Genomic DNA, 19355 nt, shown 5'->3' with positions numbered 1-19355 from the left:
TATAATAACACTGAAAATATTTGTTTTCAGACACTAAGAATTGTTTTAGTCAACCTATCTTATGTCTGCTCTCGATAGATTTTTGTCTAAATAGTTGTATTAAACACGCTTTTTGTATAAATGTATGTGTCTTTTCATCAAACCTGTTGATGTCATTCAATCTGTCAGTCATTGTCAGTTTCAACACACCTGTTTTAATTCAGTTATCTAGTTTCTTTACCTAGAATATGTTTTCTATTACATTATAGTGAAAACGTCAGTATAATTCCCATATTCCTTCTTCTGTAACACCACCATTTTCTATTTCTAGCAGTGAAAATCATTTTATGTTAACAGAACTTAGTTCATGTAGTGTGGAGCTATCTTGGTGGTTAACATGCTTGCCTTCCAATCCCAAGGTCCAAAGTTCAATCCTGACCTAATGCCAGGGTTGTAACTCATGACTCTTTCAACTCCACTCCCTAAGCCTCAAATGTGGTTTATTTTATAAGCATGATACATTATAAAATAGTTTATCCATCCTGTAATTGGCGAGTTACTCACTGTTGGATGCGTATGAAATAAATAAATAACCAATCGTCTTTATTTTCTGAGATATATCATCAAATAATTAAATTAACTCATTTCATCAAAAGGTCATAATTATAACAAAAAACAACAGCACTATTAACATTGTATTTTCACTACAATTACAAGTATTAATAATATAGTATAGTCAAGATTTAATCAAGTGTGTGTTTATTGACAGAAATATAACCTAAGAATCTGTATACACCTACTACAATTTATTCATGATACACAAATCAATAAAAATGTTTGAATTGCAATCAAACTTTATTGCCTGCCATTTATGAGATACTTTTCCAGACTTGAGACATACATTCACTACAAACATCTGCAAATACAGAAACTGTTGTCAAATACAGGTGCATTGCTAGAACAACAGCATAGAAATGTGTAATGCAGACGATGAATAATTATTCATTTCTATGATTCATGTATCCCCTAGGCTTTCCATACAGCTACTCCCCTATAATAAAACATCAAGAAATCATGTATTTATTCCTCAAATTCTTCCAAGTTAATTTAATATTTTTTGAAATGTCATTATTTTGTGCTAACTTGTTTTTTGATGATTTCCATGGCATTTTTTTAAGATTATACTTTCATTTTGTTCATCTATAGTTACTTTCTTAGAGTGTGATAGAAAAAAATATCGTACTATGGTTTCACACACAAGTTCACAACTGTGTATAACATTGTAAATGCAGCTGCAAGTTGCTTCACAATCTGTGGGTAGATGTTAGTACAATTCCCACATGTTTTTAAAAGATGATATCGTGGAATAGAAGACTAATTTCTGTGATATTTAGTAATCCTAAAGGAGTTTCTATTCTGGGATGTTTAATTTGTACACATATGATGGCAGTGTAGCAGATGGTTTTTTTATAATTGTACATAAGCATTCTCAATATTAACTTAAAACGTACTAAGTTGCAAGAGTTGGCACTCAGATGTTGGTCCCTGTAGTACTTATCTAACCAATCAATCTAAGTAAAACTCTATTTAATTAGAATAGTCAGTTATATCTGAAACATTTTGTTAAGTTTTCTCAGACTAAATGCAGTTTTTTTTTTTTTTTTTTATTTTAAATGATTGAGTCTTTTGATATATTCTTGATATTGAGACAGCAGGAAAGTTTGAGTCAACATTAAAAAAAACTATTGCAGAATGAGACCTGGATATGTAAATACTCATTTTTAATGCAGACAGACCTGGAGATGCAAATACTAATTTTTAATGCAGACAGACCTGGATATGTTAATACTTATTTTTACTGCAGACAGAACTGGATATGCAAATACTCATTTTTGCAGATAGACCTGGATATGCAAATACTCATTTTTGCAGATAGACCTGGATATGCAAATACTCAATTTTACTGCAGACAGACCTGGATGCGCAAATACTCATTTTTCAAACTACAGTACTGCAATGAGACTGGGATACATGGTTCTAATATTTATTTTTTTTTAACTCTTGTTTTTTTTTCAGTGTTTGGAATTTGTTTTCTTAATATAAAAAATGACAAGTTTGGAAATCAGTTTATAAATTATGGTTGATGCATGATATTTCAGAATTTTATGAGACCTTTTATGGGAAATTACATATTCTCAATAAATGTGTATGGTGACCTAGAAAGGAAGTAATTAGAATATGTAGGTCAATATTTCAAAGGTGATTCAATTATAGACTTGTAGATATCTCAGATTTATTGTTGATAAGTCTTTGCTAAATTATCAGAACAATGACTATCTTCAAGTTTACCTGATCAACGAGATTTATTCATTAGGAATTTGATTAATTTCTGTTGATTAGGTTTTGATGATCAAGGTTGAGAGCACTTTGACGCCAAACTTTGTTGCATTTTGAAAGCAATTGAACTAATCTACTGTATCCATACTAACATACCTAACTCTGCAACGCTATCAACAGTATGAAACCGTCGTATTTCAATCTGTTTTGTATATACTACTTCTTGTGATGTTACATTATTGCATTTCATTTCCTCGTCGTAATTACTGTTTTCTTTCCAATTTACACCCTATCATCCACCATGGACCTTCTTTTACCCCTGAGTAAAGATAACATGATAGAATTGATCTGTCTCAAGACCTTCATGTAATCATATCCGTGAACGAATTTAATTTGTGTTTCGTTTCTCCCAAAATACTACCTCTACCCCTTCAGTTTGCGTATTCGTTCCCGTGAGCCTACCAGGTTGATACATACCTCTGAATGATCGTTTCCTGTTTTTTTAACAAATTATATGCTTAGTCAGGCTATAAGTACATTATTTACCCCTTTTAGATCTCCCATAGTCTCTTGGTAGCATAGTCTGGTGTGTGTGATGTGTGTAAACAGGGTAGCTAGTGTAACTGTTGTACATAACTATTGACATGTTCTTCCTGTTTAGTAGACTATGTCAATGGGTTATGAAAGATCCCCTTCAGTTTTACCCGAAAACTCATCCTCGCTATCTTGTCCCCATCTGCTGCTTTGACGAATGTCTTGAATAAAATTGAAAAAGTACATGTTGTGGGCTTTCGATTTTCTTTCCTTTTGGATCACCAAGCACCCTTCTGTGACAGGTATTGGAAGTATAAACCTGATGTTTCTTAGTTTTGAAATAAATGTACATAGTTTAAGTATCTCTAAACTGTACAAAATATGATATATGGAAATTTGAATTTGCTATTTTCTGTATTTTACCCTCATTTACTCTATATTACTAGAATCATTTTAAAGATAAAGCTTCTGTACTAATTTGAATTTGTCTTGATTAATGATTATTTAAGTCTGTACTTAACATTCAGGTTGTTTATATGTTTTATTCATTTATCACTTTTTATATATCTTTTTTTTGTAGATCATATCGCATCGGGAGCATGGAATGGACACCAGATTCTCTGTTTCTTGTGTGCTTCACACTAAGAGGTTCTTTGTGTATGTTTTCACGACTTGGTGATCTGTTAGTGTTACAAGCAGAAGGATGTTCTGTTGAGTTGGGACCAGCATATTTTTTACCTTTTCACCCTGTGGTCACAATAAGGTGAGGTTGTTAAATGTGTTTATTGTAGTGCAAAACAAAATCATCCTACATACATGTATAGATCTCTATATCTGAAATTAAACGTTTTTACTTTTAATGACATAATTATTTGGAAAAGTGAAATATTCTGATAATTTATGAAAGTACAGTATCGTAAAAAAGAATCTCTATCTATCCTCAGCGGATTCATGTCTTTTGTGTAAATGTAAGAAGTAACATATAGATTCTATATTTTTGTTTTCCGCTTACCAATAACCGCTTACCAATACTGCTTGTGTGTAAATTGGACCACATGGCAATGAATTTTTGCAGGAAAAAGGAAGATGACACAAAATATCTGGAGACGTAGCCAGTATAATACATGCTTTGGGATGCACTGTAGCAACATACAAAATACCGTGCAGCCATTTACTGCTGTAAAATGTACGGTGACTGTCTCTAATGTCTGTACAGTCAGTTTTTAGTTAAATCTGAAAGAGAAATGATAATTGTATGGGTTTATGAACGATGACTATTACATGACTGATTCACTGTAGACATCTAAGATATAAGTAATAACATATGCAATATTATGAAATTATTTTAAAGATTAGAAATTACTTTTTAATCATTATGATGATTGAAATTAGTTACAGATACAGCAATACTTTTATCAAATGCTATCGACGTTTAACTGGCGTTAAAACGGTCCCACCTGAACAATTTTTCTAGGGTGTGTTCAACTAATTGCTATATATGTCATGACAACGCCAAGATGAGAGTAAACTGCAGACTTATGTGACATGTATAATGTGTGTGTGAGTTTAGTCGGCCTGTTGATTGGCATTTTCGATGAATTTATGTGAAATGTAATTCATCGGGGATGAGTTGGCAATCTGCCAGAAACCTGTCCATTAATTATACCAGACGCGAGTTACTCCTTCTCGTTTAGTACATTGACTTAATTCTAGACATCAAACTATTTTTCTTGACTAATTTTATTTCTCTATTGACTTCATCATAATTAATTTTGATGTTTATTTTTTTAAATAATTGAAATAATAACAAACCCAAAGAGTTCAATTTACCTTGAGATTTAAACAATTCCCAAACCCAATAAAACTCTATGCCTTTTTACAATGTTTGTTTGTTATCTTATTTTGTTTTAATTTAAGGTGAGGTTAATGGGTTAATGCTCTATGACTATAGCAGTTTCTATTATGATATATCTAATATACAATTTAATCTTTATCAATATCTTTTTAGGACAACAAATAATGCAGACAAGGAAAATTCAGACTTATCAGAAGGTGACCCGATGAAGCAGCGGTTTTCAGTGACCACGCATCCTACCAAACCAATGGTGTTGTGTTCAGATGGCTATCTTGTGACAGTGTTTTCCTTACCAAAGGATTTAACGTGTGAATCAACTATAGCACAGTACCTTACTGAGGCTCACCAAACTATCATGAGGCTAAACTCACAATGGAAGCTTGGTTTAAACATAAACACACTTGAACTTAAGAAAGCCTCTAAGCAGCCTGAGATGCTAATAAGTCCTAACCAGAACAATTCGCACCCGTTCCCATCTTTAAAAAGAGCAGCTTTGTTTGGTTTCCATAAACCAGACACATTAAATCTTACTCCAGAAGCAATAGATGAGAAGAGTGCTTTAACAGCAAGCAGTGATTTCTCAGATTATGGCAGGCAGTTTGCATCGGCAAATGAGGGTAAAATATTTTTTGGGACCATGGATAGTATCGATGGCAAACTTGATTCAACTACTGACTTGAATGAGTTATTAGTACTGGTTAAAAAAGCTCATCGTGCAATACTATCAGCTTGGGGTCTTGGTGTATCAATCACTGATAAATGGTCGGTAACTTTAGAATCTTTAATGCAACACACAGCGCAATTAATTATTCTCCTCACACAAGTTCTGATGAAATGTGATGGAAACCTTCTAAGGGCAGATTCAACCAACATGAACAGTGAGTTTTCAAAGTTTGCCAAACGCTATCCTCGCATATTCCGAGTTCTCCTTTTGTTTAGATGTACAATGACTTTACTTTACTGGGACACACTGCACAAAAACCTTCTTCCACATGTTTTGAAAATAATACACGAAGTATTACAAAGTTTATTGACAAGTAATAGTGGTAAAAACAAACACTTAAAAGCATTTGCTTGCTTATATCGGTTGCTACACTATTCTGAATCTAAACTGAACTCAATATACTCATACACAAGAGTTGTACAACCAAGTTTTGACTTTCCTCATCTTGAAAGAAAGTTCTACGAAAGTGATGTCATGGAATCTGCCGTCTTCCAGAGTTTAACAGGACACCAAGATGTGGAACAGGTTGTACCGGTAGCCAGACTGAAAGCCATTGCAACGATTCAAGAAATCTTAGATCAAACTAAATCATTACGCGGGTCGTTGACACGCTCAATGTGGCATTCTGGAACCAAAGTTCCATGTAGACATCTTCCAGCTAAAAGGTTAGTGTGTCTTTCAGTTTTGCAAATATTTGGTTTTTAGGTTCTGGTATAGTACAATGTAAAAACACGCTGGTTTAGAGATTTCATTGATTTTGAAAACTAAAAATACAATACAAAACATGGACAGAGAACAAGAAAAAAACAACACTAAATAGAAAAAAAAACAAAAATCAAACACAACCAGGCCTAAAAAGCGAACTTAATCACTATCTAGTAGGTCTCTCCCGTATGATATTAAATGTATTATTTAAATGCGGCAATATACCTCCAAAGTCAAGATCACAAATATGTGAATTATCTACTTGTTTAATACAATATCATGTAAAGATTAGCAATAAACAATTAGTGAAGACTTCTTGTCTTCTCTTTTTAAACTTTACAGGACATTTTTTTAAGTATCAATTGATAGCATACATTTAACTGTTCAAGGTAACTTTTCCCATTGTTGTTGAAGATTGTCAGCTGTATGTAGTCTTGTCTCCCTAATTGCTGTAAAAACATTCACAAATTTGGAACCTAGCATGAGCTCAGCAAAAATATAATTGTTTATTACTTATGTAGGTATTAGTATCATCCTGCGCTTAATACATACAGGGGCGGATCCAGAGGTAGTGCTAAATGCGCGTGCACCACTTTTTGACAACTATTAGTATTCCTCCATATAAAAAGTACCGATTCCACCAGAAGCACATTGATTTCAGTCTCAAAACTTCATTATAATATATTTTAAAATTGATTCCAATCTCTTAAGCTCTGTCTACACTATCAAAGTGTATGTGACAAAAGCGTGTGATGTGCATATGGTAGTGCTATGTCCAAATATGGTAGTGCTATGTCCAAATATGGTAGTGATATGACATCATCATGTCCATATATTGGCACTACAGTATGTCCTATGACAGTCCTGAAGCATATGAGGCATAGAGTTTTAATGAATTGTTATAATATTCAACAAGGGAAAAAAACTAGTACCCTGAAGTAGGGAATTATATGAATAATCAAATAATACTACTGTATGTTGATGTTTCCCATAGAGTATGTCAATTGATATGCGATATTTATGCGATTGTTATGGTTTTTTCTTTTTTTTTCTCTCTCTCAAATTGCTTTTTTTTTCTGTTACCTTGTCTTTTTTTTTTGTCTCTTTGTATATGTTTTGGAAAAAAAAAAAGTCAATTGATATGCAGATAGTTGTGAAACTCATAGTCTTATTGAATGCTTAATATTTCCTGACAGACTTTTAATTATTGCAGACAATTTGTCTGAATACGCTACTCTTGAATCACGTATCAATACCTACAGACATGAATGGGTCCTCAATAATTTATTCTATGACTACTAATGAATGTTACACACAAATACCAAATGGAGCAAAATACATGTATTCATGTCCACTCTTTTTTTTCAGTTCATGTAGGTGCCATACTATCTGGTTGTGGTATGATTCTATACCATGGGTATTCTACTCCACGCTCCAGCTTGCCCATAATTATAACAGCTACCCCAGACAATTTATTATTATTTTTAGATTATTATTTTGAAGTACATTTTTTCAAGCAATACGAATATCTATCTGATTTTCCTTTTACAGTACTAAATTTTATTTTTATTTATTGTAAAAAAATATTTTATTTAAAATAAAAAATTCTAAACTGCCTGGTGATATACTGAAGTTTAATTAATTAATTTGAAATGATAAGATGAAGAAATCTGTGAGAATTATTATATATTTTTACTAAATATAGCATTATCATATCCACCTACATTCAAATTCAAGCAGAAATGTTTATATTACACATTTTGTATGTCATGTCATAATTTGTGTTTTATCTGTCAATACCATTCTCCAGAAAATGATTTTGCATTTGTTGTGTGTGTGGCGTCTGTATTATTAAGACAGTAAAATAATTCAGTATTGATAGAGTCCTTGGCAATGTGCCTATTATAATAAGTAATAATAAAGATGAATTTACTTTAATGACAGCACTTTATAGTATCAATGTGGTTTACAACCTTTAGGAACGATGTGCCTCTAATATTAGTCACTCCCTGGCAGTACTGGTCACCAGTTGTCCATTGTTTGAATTAAATATTTTGGACAATATAATTTAACAATTATAATTTGATGGATTTATTTGATAGCAAATAATTCACTATATTTACGATTGCTTACATTTTCTCAAGGCCATGTTAACTAAATTGTTTCTCAGTTTTTACAATTTATTTTGTACAATTATTTTGCCTGATTTTTGGTACCTTAAAGATATGTCCCCCTGAAAAAAATTTTTTTTGTTGAATATGCCATTTTAATGTCACATAATAGTTATCCACTTTGGCCAAAAAAAGAATGGCTGAAAAAAATTATTTACTTGAAAAAACTGTAATTTAAACAAAAAATAGTCGAATTGGCTGTCAGCCAATGGGTTTTTAGTTGAATTTAACAGTTTATTTTGTCATTTTATAAGTGAAAACATTATTTTTTTCAGTTTTTTTTCTATGGAAGTGAAAATCTACAAAATGACCTATTGAAAGTCTGATTTTATTAATCTTCATTTTTCATGTTTTTTGGGGGACAATGCATCTTTAATATTTGAAAACATAAATTTCAGTCTAATCATAGGCCTACATATAATTGGCAACCTTGACATGCGTACATTAATGTATGACCATGATGTGATATATTGAAATGTCATGCTCCTAATTGCACTATAAAATGATTTCAATTTATGCATAATTATAGAATTTTCATAATAGTTCAATTAATGGATGGAACATTAGTGAATGTTGCTGAGACTTGCCTAAAGTGAAATCTGAGAATTATCTATTCAAGGTCTGCTATCATGAAATGAAGAATGATCGATCATTCATACATACATTTATAGATTTTATAATGATTTTAAAGTTATGATCTAAGTTTAATTATCTAAAATTAATAGTGCAGCTGAAGGTCTCTTAAAAAACCAAAACCACATTTAGTTGTAGGCAAACAAAATAATCAGTAATCTTTATCTTATCATCTGAACATTACAATGCTCAGCTTAAAAAACATTCAAAGTACAAACATAGAAATAAAAATAATATTTTTGTTACAAATGTTTCCAGAAATGTAGTAAATGTTCAATTTAATGCTGAATAAAAGGTTTTCTCAACATTTTGGCAGATCACCATCAACAATTAAAACAATAATTGCTGTGTGCATCACCTTCCGTGCTTGTATTATTTCTCTATATTATCATTGCTTCAGTTCTGTTGATTAAATACCTCTGGGTTTAAATTTTCTATTATTGTGAAATAGAAACTTTTGCAACACCATTTATATTAACTCCACTTATTTTGTGACAGCAGAGAGCCAGAGAGAGATTATTCCATGATACCCGTTCTACTTCTCGGTTTGGGTTATTGTTAATGAATAATTTTGTTTATATTTTATAATAAAAATAAAATAGAGATGTTAAACACGAAGCTACACAATTTAAAAATTATAGGCTTTTGTATGGATCAGAAATAAAACATTTATTCTTTACTGATTGCTATTAATTTCAAAGTTATTCCTCAAGAAATATTGTTTATACATTACTATATATAAATGCATAACAGAAAACATCAGTATCTACAGTTCATGCAATTGTTTTTTATTTTATTTTTTAAATAAGACGGAAACATCACATTTCATCAAATAAAGTTTGTTTATATCATTTAATGATGTAAAATACACAGCACAGTACCATGCACTTCTTGGTTTTCAGGTCACTACTTGCACGAAAGGTTCAAACAGATCTCGTGCCAAAATATAATGAAAAAAAAAAGAATGTCAATCGATATATTGAAAAGAGCAATAAGACGACAGGAAATAGGAAAAGCATTAAAAATAATTTTTTTGTATCAGAATGTTTGTAGAAATTGGCTTAATCTTTGCAGGTGTCATTTCGGGATATCACCTATTACTTCTAAGTGCCAGTAATTTACCCTTTACCATTCGCAAGTAATTTAATAGTGGATAAAATAAAACCAGATCACCTTTTTAAACAGGTGGGCGTTCACAAGGAGCTTTGAACTGAGCCAAATTATCTGGATAATTATTGGCTAACTTTCAGACATGTAGATAACATGGTTTATTCTGTACCATGCACAGTAGTGACGTTCCGTATCCCTAAAAAAAAAGATAATGCAAATATAAATGGATTGAATTATCCAGTAGCATTTGTTTAGGTACGTCACAGGAAGACATTCAATCATTATTAGTAATCTGTACATGATTCATATAAGATTTAAAACACATATATCTATCTATTTATTAATTACAATTTTTAACATAAGAATGATGTTTTTAATTATTGTTTTTATCATTGATACTACTAATACAAGCAAATAAATACAATATAAATATTCATTGCTTTAATTGTTAAAATGGATTGGGAGAAAAAAATGTGCTATTGTTACAACCGCTAATGTAGAAAACGCCAGCAAAAGTCGAAACAGCCGTTAATGTAGAACAATCCACCGCTCCGTTCTACATTAGCTGGTGTTTATTTATATTTACTACATAAGCTGTTGGTGTTTTTACATTAGTTGGAGGTTTTTGCTACATTTACGGTTGTATCGACATTAACGGTTGTAACAGCTATGAACACTCATCCTTACAAAGGTAACTTCATTTTAGTTAGTTAACAATGTAAAATTCATACTAAAACAACCCTGCACATGTTCATACAGTATTCTTAAATTATATAATTCCAACCTTCATAATGCCAATTTTTCCATTGTAGTAATCAATTTGGTTTTATTTTTCTTATTGTGTCTTCAGGTTGATAATATCTTGGAAACTTTTGCATCAAAAGCTGGCAAGTTTTTACTGTGAATTGTCCAATCAAGCAAAGCAGAGCCCAGCAGGCAGCAAGCCTCATAAACAGCTTCACAAGTTATGCATTCTTCTTAGCTTCACACAGACAAACCTAGCTAAGCTTGGCTGCATGATTCCTGTCATTTACAACAAGAAACGCTCTGAACCAAGGAGAAAGATCTTCCTTAGAGGTATGTACTCTGTCCCTCAAGGGTGGGGTTTTCACCATCGGCTTAAGTATTAAATGCTGAAGCGTTTCTTATAACAGATTTGGCTCGTCGCCATGATATTGTGGGTGACATATCTAGTTTTTCAACAAGAAGTCACACTTCCAAGTTGAAGATATTTAATGAATTGGAAAATCTTGCAGAATCATTTTGCAATAAATCATGTACACACTCAGTCATTATAATTTTATTTGTTGGTTTATGACAGTTAACACTTTTCAAATTAAAACATAAAAAACACTTGAAAGAGAAATCATGCATATGTATTTTAAAACTGTCAAAAGCGATTAAAATTGCTATCCAATCATGAAATGTTGATTTTATCATGTCATTTTTTTTTTCAATTTTCGTTACAGCCCTTGAAATAAGCTTTCATAATATTGTTAGTAACTATTACCCAATCACAGCTTTTCTTTCAGATCTGCCAACTCTTCATTTTATAATCTGTCTACCAATCATGTTCCATGTCTTTAAGACCTGTCAAATGTTCTTTCAAGCTGTCAACCAATCAAATCACTTTTTAGTAAATCATAAGGCTGTCAATGTAGTTCCCCAAAGTATTTCAATCCAAATCTTTCAACTCATGATCACAGTTGAAACAAGCATCTTGTATTGATCTTTAAGGAGCTGCTGAATATGGCTGTCATTAGTCATGAAATCTACTGAAATAATTTGAGTTTTGTTGATTGAATACTGCCTCACCCATTATAAGATTAACGTGTAAAGATAAAGTAATTGGTGGACTAAAATAAGACTAATTGAAAAATCTTTGATAATTTGGGTGGAATCAATTGTTTATTCATATAATTCAATCATATTATTTTTACTAAAAATCGTTTATCTTCATTCAATGTTACTTTTTATTTCGCTTGAATCCATCAAAAAAATTGACATTTCTTAAGTCTCCTAAATTCAATTTACAATTTGTTTATTTATTTATCGCTTTACAAAGTTTTTATTTCAAATTCAGTTTTATTTTCACGATTGGAACCTGCCCATATCACTGTCACAAGCGCCACTTGACGCACTCACGAGAGTGTCGATATTAACATCACATGTTATTATAGCAATCCAATCATTCTCATAAACTCTTAATCTGCAATCCAAACATACAAGTAATGTTTTCGTTTGATTCTGTTGAAGATAAGGAGATCCCAATTTAATGGAAGTTTCATTTCATCCGTTGATGTTGACAAATGTCTGGCATTCCTATGTAATGGTAGTACTTATTCCTTAATCTAAGAAATCCTGGTTTTATAGTATGAGCTATTCCAATCTCTTCATCTGTTTGTGATGACAGTCTACGGTGTGTTGCTTTGCGACTTGAGCGCCACCACGCCCTCGGATCATTTCCTATTTCGTTATTGCTAGCGCCATCAACCTTGACCCACCTGCCTTTTTTTTTACATTTAATGACTCAGAAGTTTCATTTTGACTTCTGAGTTTGTTTGATATTCCTTAATGTATACTGCTTTATATTTAGCTATCTTATTGATCCAGTTTCACATGCTGGTCATGCTGGTTGGTTGGGTGGAGTTGACCAAGGCTAGCTAGTTCTTCCACTTTTAAGGCTTCTGCCAGTTTAATTTCACCCTGCAACCACAATGAGAAACCACTTTATTACTACCTGGCAACTTTCAGTCAGACATCATAAGCTTTTTTTTGTAGCTCACAAATCAAGTCTTTTTCTTTCAAACATAATTTATATTGTTTGAAGGTTTGCATGGCAAAATCAAATGTTGATATAAAGTTTGTAGTACACCACGTATATTAGTTCTGAAAAGAACTGTTGAGTTTAAACAAAATTTAACTGCAATTTCCAAGAAAAATTAATTTAGAGAAAAAAATGTCCTTGCTTCCCAATTCCATCGTAATTGGGTTAAATCCTGACTTGGTCTCACTGTTCCAGGATTTTTGTCATGCCATGTACCACTGTCTCATACAAGCATAGGCTCGTTTCCCATCATGCAATTGGTGAGACATGTGCTTGCTGTTGGATGCATGTTTTAAAAATAAAACAAGAACATTTTTTCTTAAATTTAGTAACAAATTGAAACACTGAGATATGAATAACTGTGAAATATTCTAAACATGTGTGCATTGTGTTTTCATTCACAGTTTGTCATAATAGCCACCTCACCTGACAAACCCCAGTCATTCTATATTTATCTTGCCTCTTTGCAAGATGTATTCCTGTCCATGTATTCACCTGTTTAAAATTCCTACTGGGAAAATAAATTTTTTAATTTAGTATATAGTATTCAGTTTTCCTTTCCTAATTTAATATAGAAAATGAATTTGTTTGTGTGAACATGCTGTGTATATATTGTTATTGACAAATATTTGTGTTGATATTTTACAGGTTGTGAATCACTTTTGTTTGCAAAAGCATCAACTGCAATTGATCTTTGGCACACATCTTACATCCGAACACAAGCCTTCACACTACCTGACAGACAGCCTGCAACAAACACATCAAGACATTCTGTAGCCTCAGACTCTCTGTTAGCCATCCTCTACACACACATCATAAATCTTGACCTAGTTGCTGCTATAGAGATGATAGATTCATTGATAGAATGCTACAGCCTAGATGACAATTCTGTAGATGCATCCGTGCCAAAACTAACGAGAGCCCATGTTTCATTCTTGTTTACTTTAATGGGAGGTAAACGGGTAAGTTGATGTCTAAAGCCTTGTTCACACGCTGCACTTAAATTGTGACAACTTTACCCTAGGTAATTTGTACTTTACCATTTTGTAACCAACATTCAACTGTGGAGGAATTGATTCAAGTGGTATTAGACTTTTAGTGACAGGGTAAAATTGGTCAAAAGCCTTAGACTGTACCCCCTAGTATAATGTTTTAAACATCATGATTCAAAAGCCTTAGACTGTACCCCCTAGTTTAATGTTTTAAACATCATGATTCAAAAGCCTTAGACTGTACCCCCTAGTATAATCAGCAACTACTGCCATACTGTGATAATTTATAACTTTAATTCTTTCAGTTCATTACAGTTATATATTTAGTTGTGATGCCTTGTTACCTTGGGGCGGTTTACCTTCGTGTCTCTTCCTCCTCGAAAGCCCATTAGGCAAACTTCCTGATTAAATAATTTTTCTGTTCAAATTTTTGAAAAAATAGCAATGTGGAAATTGAGAATTTTAATGTGAGGAACTTGTTCATTACTGATATTTGTTTTTCATAATCAAATCACTTATTTTAAATGTTAATTATGTGTCCATATAAGCATTTATTTTATAATTATCATAAAATGATAACACATGACATTTCCATATTTATGTAATTCTTGTGAAAATTGAGATTGTTAGTTTAAAACATTTTTGTTAATGCTTTTTTAAAATTTCAATGTACTGTATCATTATCATTTAGACCTACCTTTTAATTTCCGACTTAAGTGTAATTTACATTAATAGTTTCTTTAGTTTTAAATGTCATTTAAACAGAAACTCTCAAGAATTCTTACAAATGTGTGAAAATAAAATTGGTGAAAATGTATAAATTGTGTTTTCACAGAATTTAACAAATTTTTTCTCTCCAATGTGCAAGAAAAATATTCCCAACTACAGACAAATGGGAGCAGAATTTGAAGTGTTTAATCCATCTTAATTAACCCTAGTTATTGTTATTTCCTTTGTTTAATTATAAATTTATTATTATGATAGAATCATTATTAAAACTTGACATTCATAACAACCTCTGGATTACAGCTTTAAATTTAAACTTTGTTGACATTTTTTTTGCCGAGTTTTCCCTGTTGTATATCCCCTTGTGATTGTCTGTTTCACGATTGTTCAATTTAATTTTCTGTTTAATAATGAATACTTCAATTACTTAAATAAAACATATTAGTGTTACAGGATAATAATTCCAATATTGTAATTAGGATACAGTAGAAAAAGTATAATGGGGATACCTTCAGGTCCAACAAAGTTTCCTTAAAAGGAACGGTCCTTGAACAGGGGTTGGTCACAGTGATATTAAACATATGTAGCTTGATTTCACAGGAACGTGTCCCATGAATAGAGGTGTCCCAAAGGATGGTTCTACATTATCTGACTATCTTAAGCTTTGTCTACACTATCAAACTAGTTTGACAAAAAAAGTGTGACGTGCATAAACATGGTAGTGATATCCCCAAATATGGTAGTGATATGTCCATTGGCACATCACATTTTTTTGTCACAAGTTTGATAGTGTAGACAGAGCTTAAGAAAATAAATGATGAATATTACACTGTATAAGCTTAAATTTCTACAGTATTCCCTCTTGAGTAAAGACTTAAATAATCATCACTTTCAATTGCACCAGCTCTGTCATTAAGTTCTCTCTTACAGCAATGCACCTGTTGCTTTCTACTGACCTATATACTTTATTAATTATAGACATGTGACCAATGCAAATGCTTTGTTCTTAATACTATAATAGTCATAATAATCTTAATGACAATTTACACTTGTGATTTCTATAGTTTTAGGTCATATATCTTAGCTTGCAAACAGCAATGTCATGTAAAGTACAACTTTATAACGTTTAACTCTCATAAGACTCGATGTTAAAAGTTTACGGCAAAAAAACGAATGACTCTGTGGGTGTGGTAGGCCATGTGAGGTGCAAGGAATGGACTTTAAATTTTAAAATGTGCACTTAGTGAGGGTGAAACTTTGCCAAGTTGTTGTATGGTCCAGAACCCACAAAACACATAGATATGCATGTTGCATACAAATAAACTTTACTATGATATGACATTAAGATGTTTAAAAAAGGCTAAACAAATGAACAATATCTTGATTTTTCTTTAGTTATGCTTTAATAATGTACCAAAAAATACACACAAAAACTGTAATGGATTCTTGTGAATGCATTTTCCTACTTTAATATAGTAAGTTGTTGTAATAGTTAGTATCTTTTGTTTCTTACACATTTTAAAGTTTAGTCATGTTTAATTTATTTTTATTGTTTTCTGGTCAGGTTGATGACTCCACTAGTCCACCCGTCTTACCCTGTGTCATAGAACCAGCAGCTAAGATCGCAGTGTCAACTTTTGCACGTTTTATGGCTATGTACTTCTGCAATCAAACTTTGTATGTGTACCCTCCTTACAATCCTCAACCGTTTCCAAGATTGGGTTTAGTTGAAGACATTACAAGTACGTATACATTTTGTACACAGCCTTGGTAGGCCTGATATTCACACCCACTTTAGGGTTTAAACATTACAGGTATTTTCACTACCTAATCATAAAAGTAAGTAAGTTTCATTGAATGGAAAAATGTCATGATAAAATCGACAGAAGAATGTGTATATTTTAATATATAAATATTTTATACTTTTCTGGCTGTTTTACTTTATCGTTATGATTTAGCTTTTCGCTTTTTTTGTTGTATCTCCATTGAGATCACACAGCGTTGTCATTTTTTCAGTATTTTGCCTTTGGATTAATATATAAATATGTATAGCTTTTTAAATGTTGAGTAGACGTTATATCAACATGGGTAAATTTGATTACTGAGGCAAAATATAAGTCGCTAACATAACTTTTGCGTAATATATGAAATTGAAAAGGAAAACAGTAATTATATCAATCAATATTATGAATAACCTAATCATCAGTAATGATGCGTTATGGTTGCCCGCTGATGCCAGGCTGGGAGTGCTGGCCAAGATGCCTTGTGGCGATGTGAGTAAGACGCATAATGGCCCCAGAAAAGGAAGCAGCATGCTAGCCATTGACAGTGTGTTTAGTACAAAAGAGTAGGAAAATGACCCCTAGTGTTTAAGAATATATAACAATAATGTAGCCACAGCTATCTAATCTTCATATATCAATATGCGTGGGTAAACTTAGCCTTCAAATTAAGCTCTGTCTACAATATCAAACTAGCTTGACAAAAAAAATGTGATGTGCCCAAATAAGGTAGTGATATGCCCAAATATGGTAGTGTGACATCATCATGTCCATATATGTCAGACACTCTTCATTGTTATTCTAAACGACATCCATTGACGTGTAGGAAACATCACTTAAACTTGCTTAACACTTTGCACGCAAATTAACATCTCGTTCATTGTTTTAAATATTATGTCAATCACTTTTTTGAATCTTATTTTTTTGCAATTTTCTCTGAAAAATAAATTTTAGTGATTTTTCCACTGAATTTCCTTGGTACATTATTATTTGTGCGCCATTTGGTGGCAGCGCAACGTACAATATATTTCTTTGTTGATTTAAAAAGGAATAAGAACATTTTTTCAAGATTTTCAAACATTAAGTCTTTACTTTTCACTTTTTAGTAAAATGTATTGAAGCAAAGTATGTTTTTATGTATACGCACTGAAACGCATTAATCCATAAATAGATTATAGCTGCCAAAATGTATACAAATTATTTATAAATATTCTACTTGTTAAAGAAGGAATACATTTGACTTCATGTAATTTTCATCTGAATATACCTTAGCTTGATAAACAAATTAACCTAGCTTCTCCTTGAAACTGTTTGTATGTTTGCCAATTCTAAAATTATCACAGGTTGATGTAAGTCGCAATACACAATCAATGTAAACTTTTGATTGTTATTGAAGATAAACAGAGATGACAACTGTTTGTATCAATCAAGACATTGACATCTTTCCATTCAAAATATCCGTTTTATTGTCTAGCAAATGTATTGCAGAATTTAATGTAATTCATATCTATAAGCTATTTGGAATTACCTTTCAAACAATGAATGGATTGATAATAGTAATTTTCTTATTTCCTAAAGGATATGATCAAAATAGGGGTATATCTTTTGGAAGTTTTCAATTATGTTACATCACTAAATTCATTTTTAATATGATTCTTAGTTTTTACTGAACAAACGCAAGATTGTTCATGTAACTGGTCGTTGACCGTTCTTTTTAACTGAGAGGCACAAAGTGTATTGGGTTAATTTTGTTGTAACCTAGATGGCAAAAAATAAGTAGAGAATTTATACCACTGGACCAAGTAAATATAGAGTTTAAAACTTGATTGCAAGTTTCTGTTACTAAGCATCGAATTGATTATCAAAGAGTTAATACCTTTCATACTATCTATCATGCCAATATTTAAAATCTTATACAAAATCGAATAACTACCGAGATCACCAAGATCACCTGATTTAACTGATCAAATGTCATAAAGACCATGTTATGTACAATGAAACAAAGCATCAACAACAACTTCTCGATTGGCGTCGTGATCACTAGTGTTAGGCGTTTGTTGAAGTTTGACCGAACTGCTGTGACGACATAGAAAACCGTAGTTTATTTTGTGCATTTTTCCTATTTCGAAAAATAGTTGACACACATAGGTGAGAAGGGGATATATGCTAAATATGATGACACAGTTAAATACATGATTAATTATTAGATTTTCGATGACAATGAATTAGTTGTAAACAATAGTGCGGCAAAGAGACACATTAATTCCGTAACTATACTATTGTCTTCAGATTTTATTAACTTTAAAACTTCATTAATTGCATGAAAAACACCATTGATAAATGTCTTACTGTTGATTTTACTCCTACGTTATAATACAAAATAAACTAATTCCTCTTTGCTAAATGTCATGAATGAATTTATTTTGTATTTAAATTTACAGTTATTTATTATTATTATTGTCATCGTCGTCGTCATCGTCATTATTATATTATAACTTTCTTTTAACATGATAGCTTGTTTCACCATTATTTGGTGCTATTCTACAAGGCCGTGTTATACGGTGGCCTATAAGTGTCACGGCAACTTTCAAAACTTCCGCCGTGGTACCTCACTTCCGCCGTGGCATTCTGTAATTTGCCGTGGTGTTTCATTACTAATTTGCCGTGGTGTTTCAATACTAATTTGCCGTGGTGTTTTGTTTTTAAGTTTCCGTGGTATTTTTGTTAAATTGCCGCGATGTTTTATTTTTAATTTGCCATGATGTTTTATTTTTAATTTGCTGTGGCTTTTTTCAAATTGCCGTGGCTTTTTTCAAATTGCCGTGGCTTTTTTTGAAAGTTGCCGTGATATTTTTTGAAAGTTGCCGTGACACTTATAGGCCACCGTAGTGTTAACATTATAATTGTTAAAATTATTAAGTAAAACTACTAAGCCTACAGTACAAATGGGTATACACAAAATTTACAGATAATTACAAAAC

The 19355-nt window shown here is 31.8% G+C and overlaps 2 protein-coding genes across 2 annotated transcripts in view; both read left to right on the top strand.

Moving 5' to 3' along the window:
• LOC144845763 (uncharacterized) overlaps positions 1 to 19355 on the top strand; it is a 113100-nt gene that overhangs the window by 65399 nt on the left and 28346 nt on the right. The gene's annotated exons all lie outside the window — the stretch shown is intronic.
• The window catches only part of LOC144844489 (uncharacterized), a 48882-nt gene that overhangs the window by 5108 nt on the left and 24419 nt on the right, over positions 1 to 19355 (top strand). The window contains exons 2-6 of the mRNA XM_078701425.1: positions 3431 to 3613; positions 4859 to 6094; positions 10899 to 11125; positions 13524 to 13837; positions 16158 to 16335. Of these exons, the coding sequence (XP_078557551.1) occupies positions 3431 to 3613; positions 4859 to 6094; positions 10899 to 11125; positions 13524 to 13837; positions 16158 to 16335 (2138 nt within the window). The remainder of the gene's footprint in view (positions 1 to 3430; positions 3614 to 4858; positions 6095 to 10898; positions 11126 to 13523; positions 13838 to 16157; positions 16336 to 19355) is intronic.

The sequence above is a fragment of the Antedon bifida genome, chromosome 6, assembly GCF_963402885.1.
Source record: "Antedon bifida chromosome 6, ecAntBifi1.1, whole genome shotgun sequence".
Lineage (NCBI taxonomy): Eukaryota > Metazoa > Echinodermata > Crinoidea > Comatulida > Antedonidae > Antedon > Antedon bifida.
Note: the sequence above shows the minus strand (reverse complement) of the source record. Positions and strands in the feature narration are given on the sequence as shown.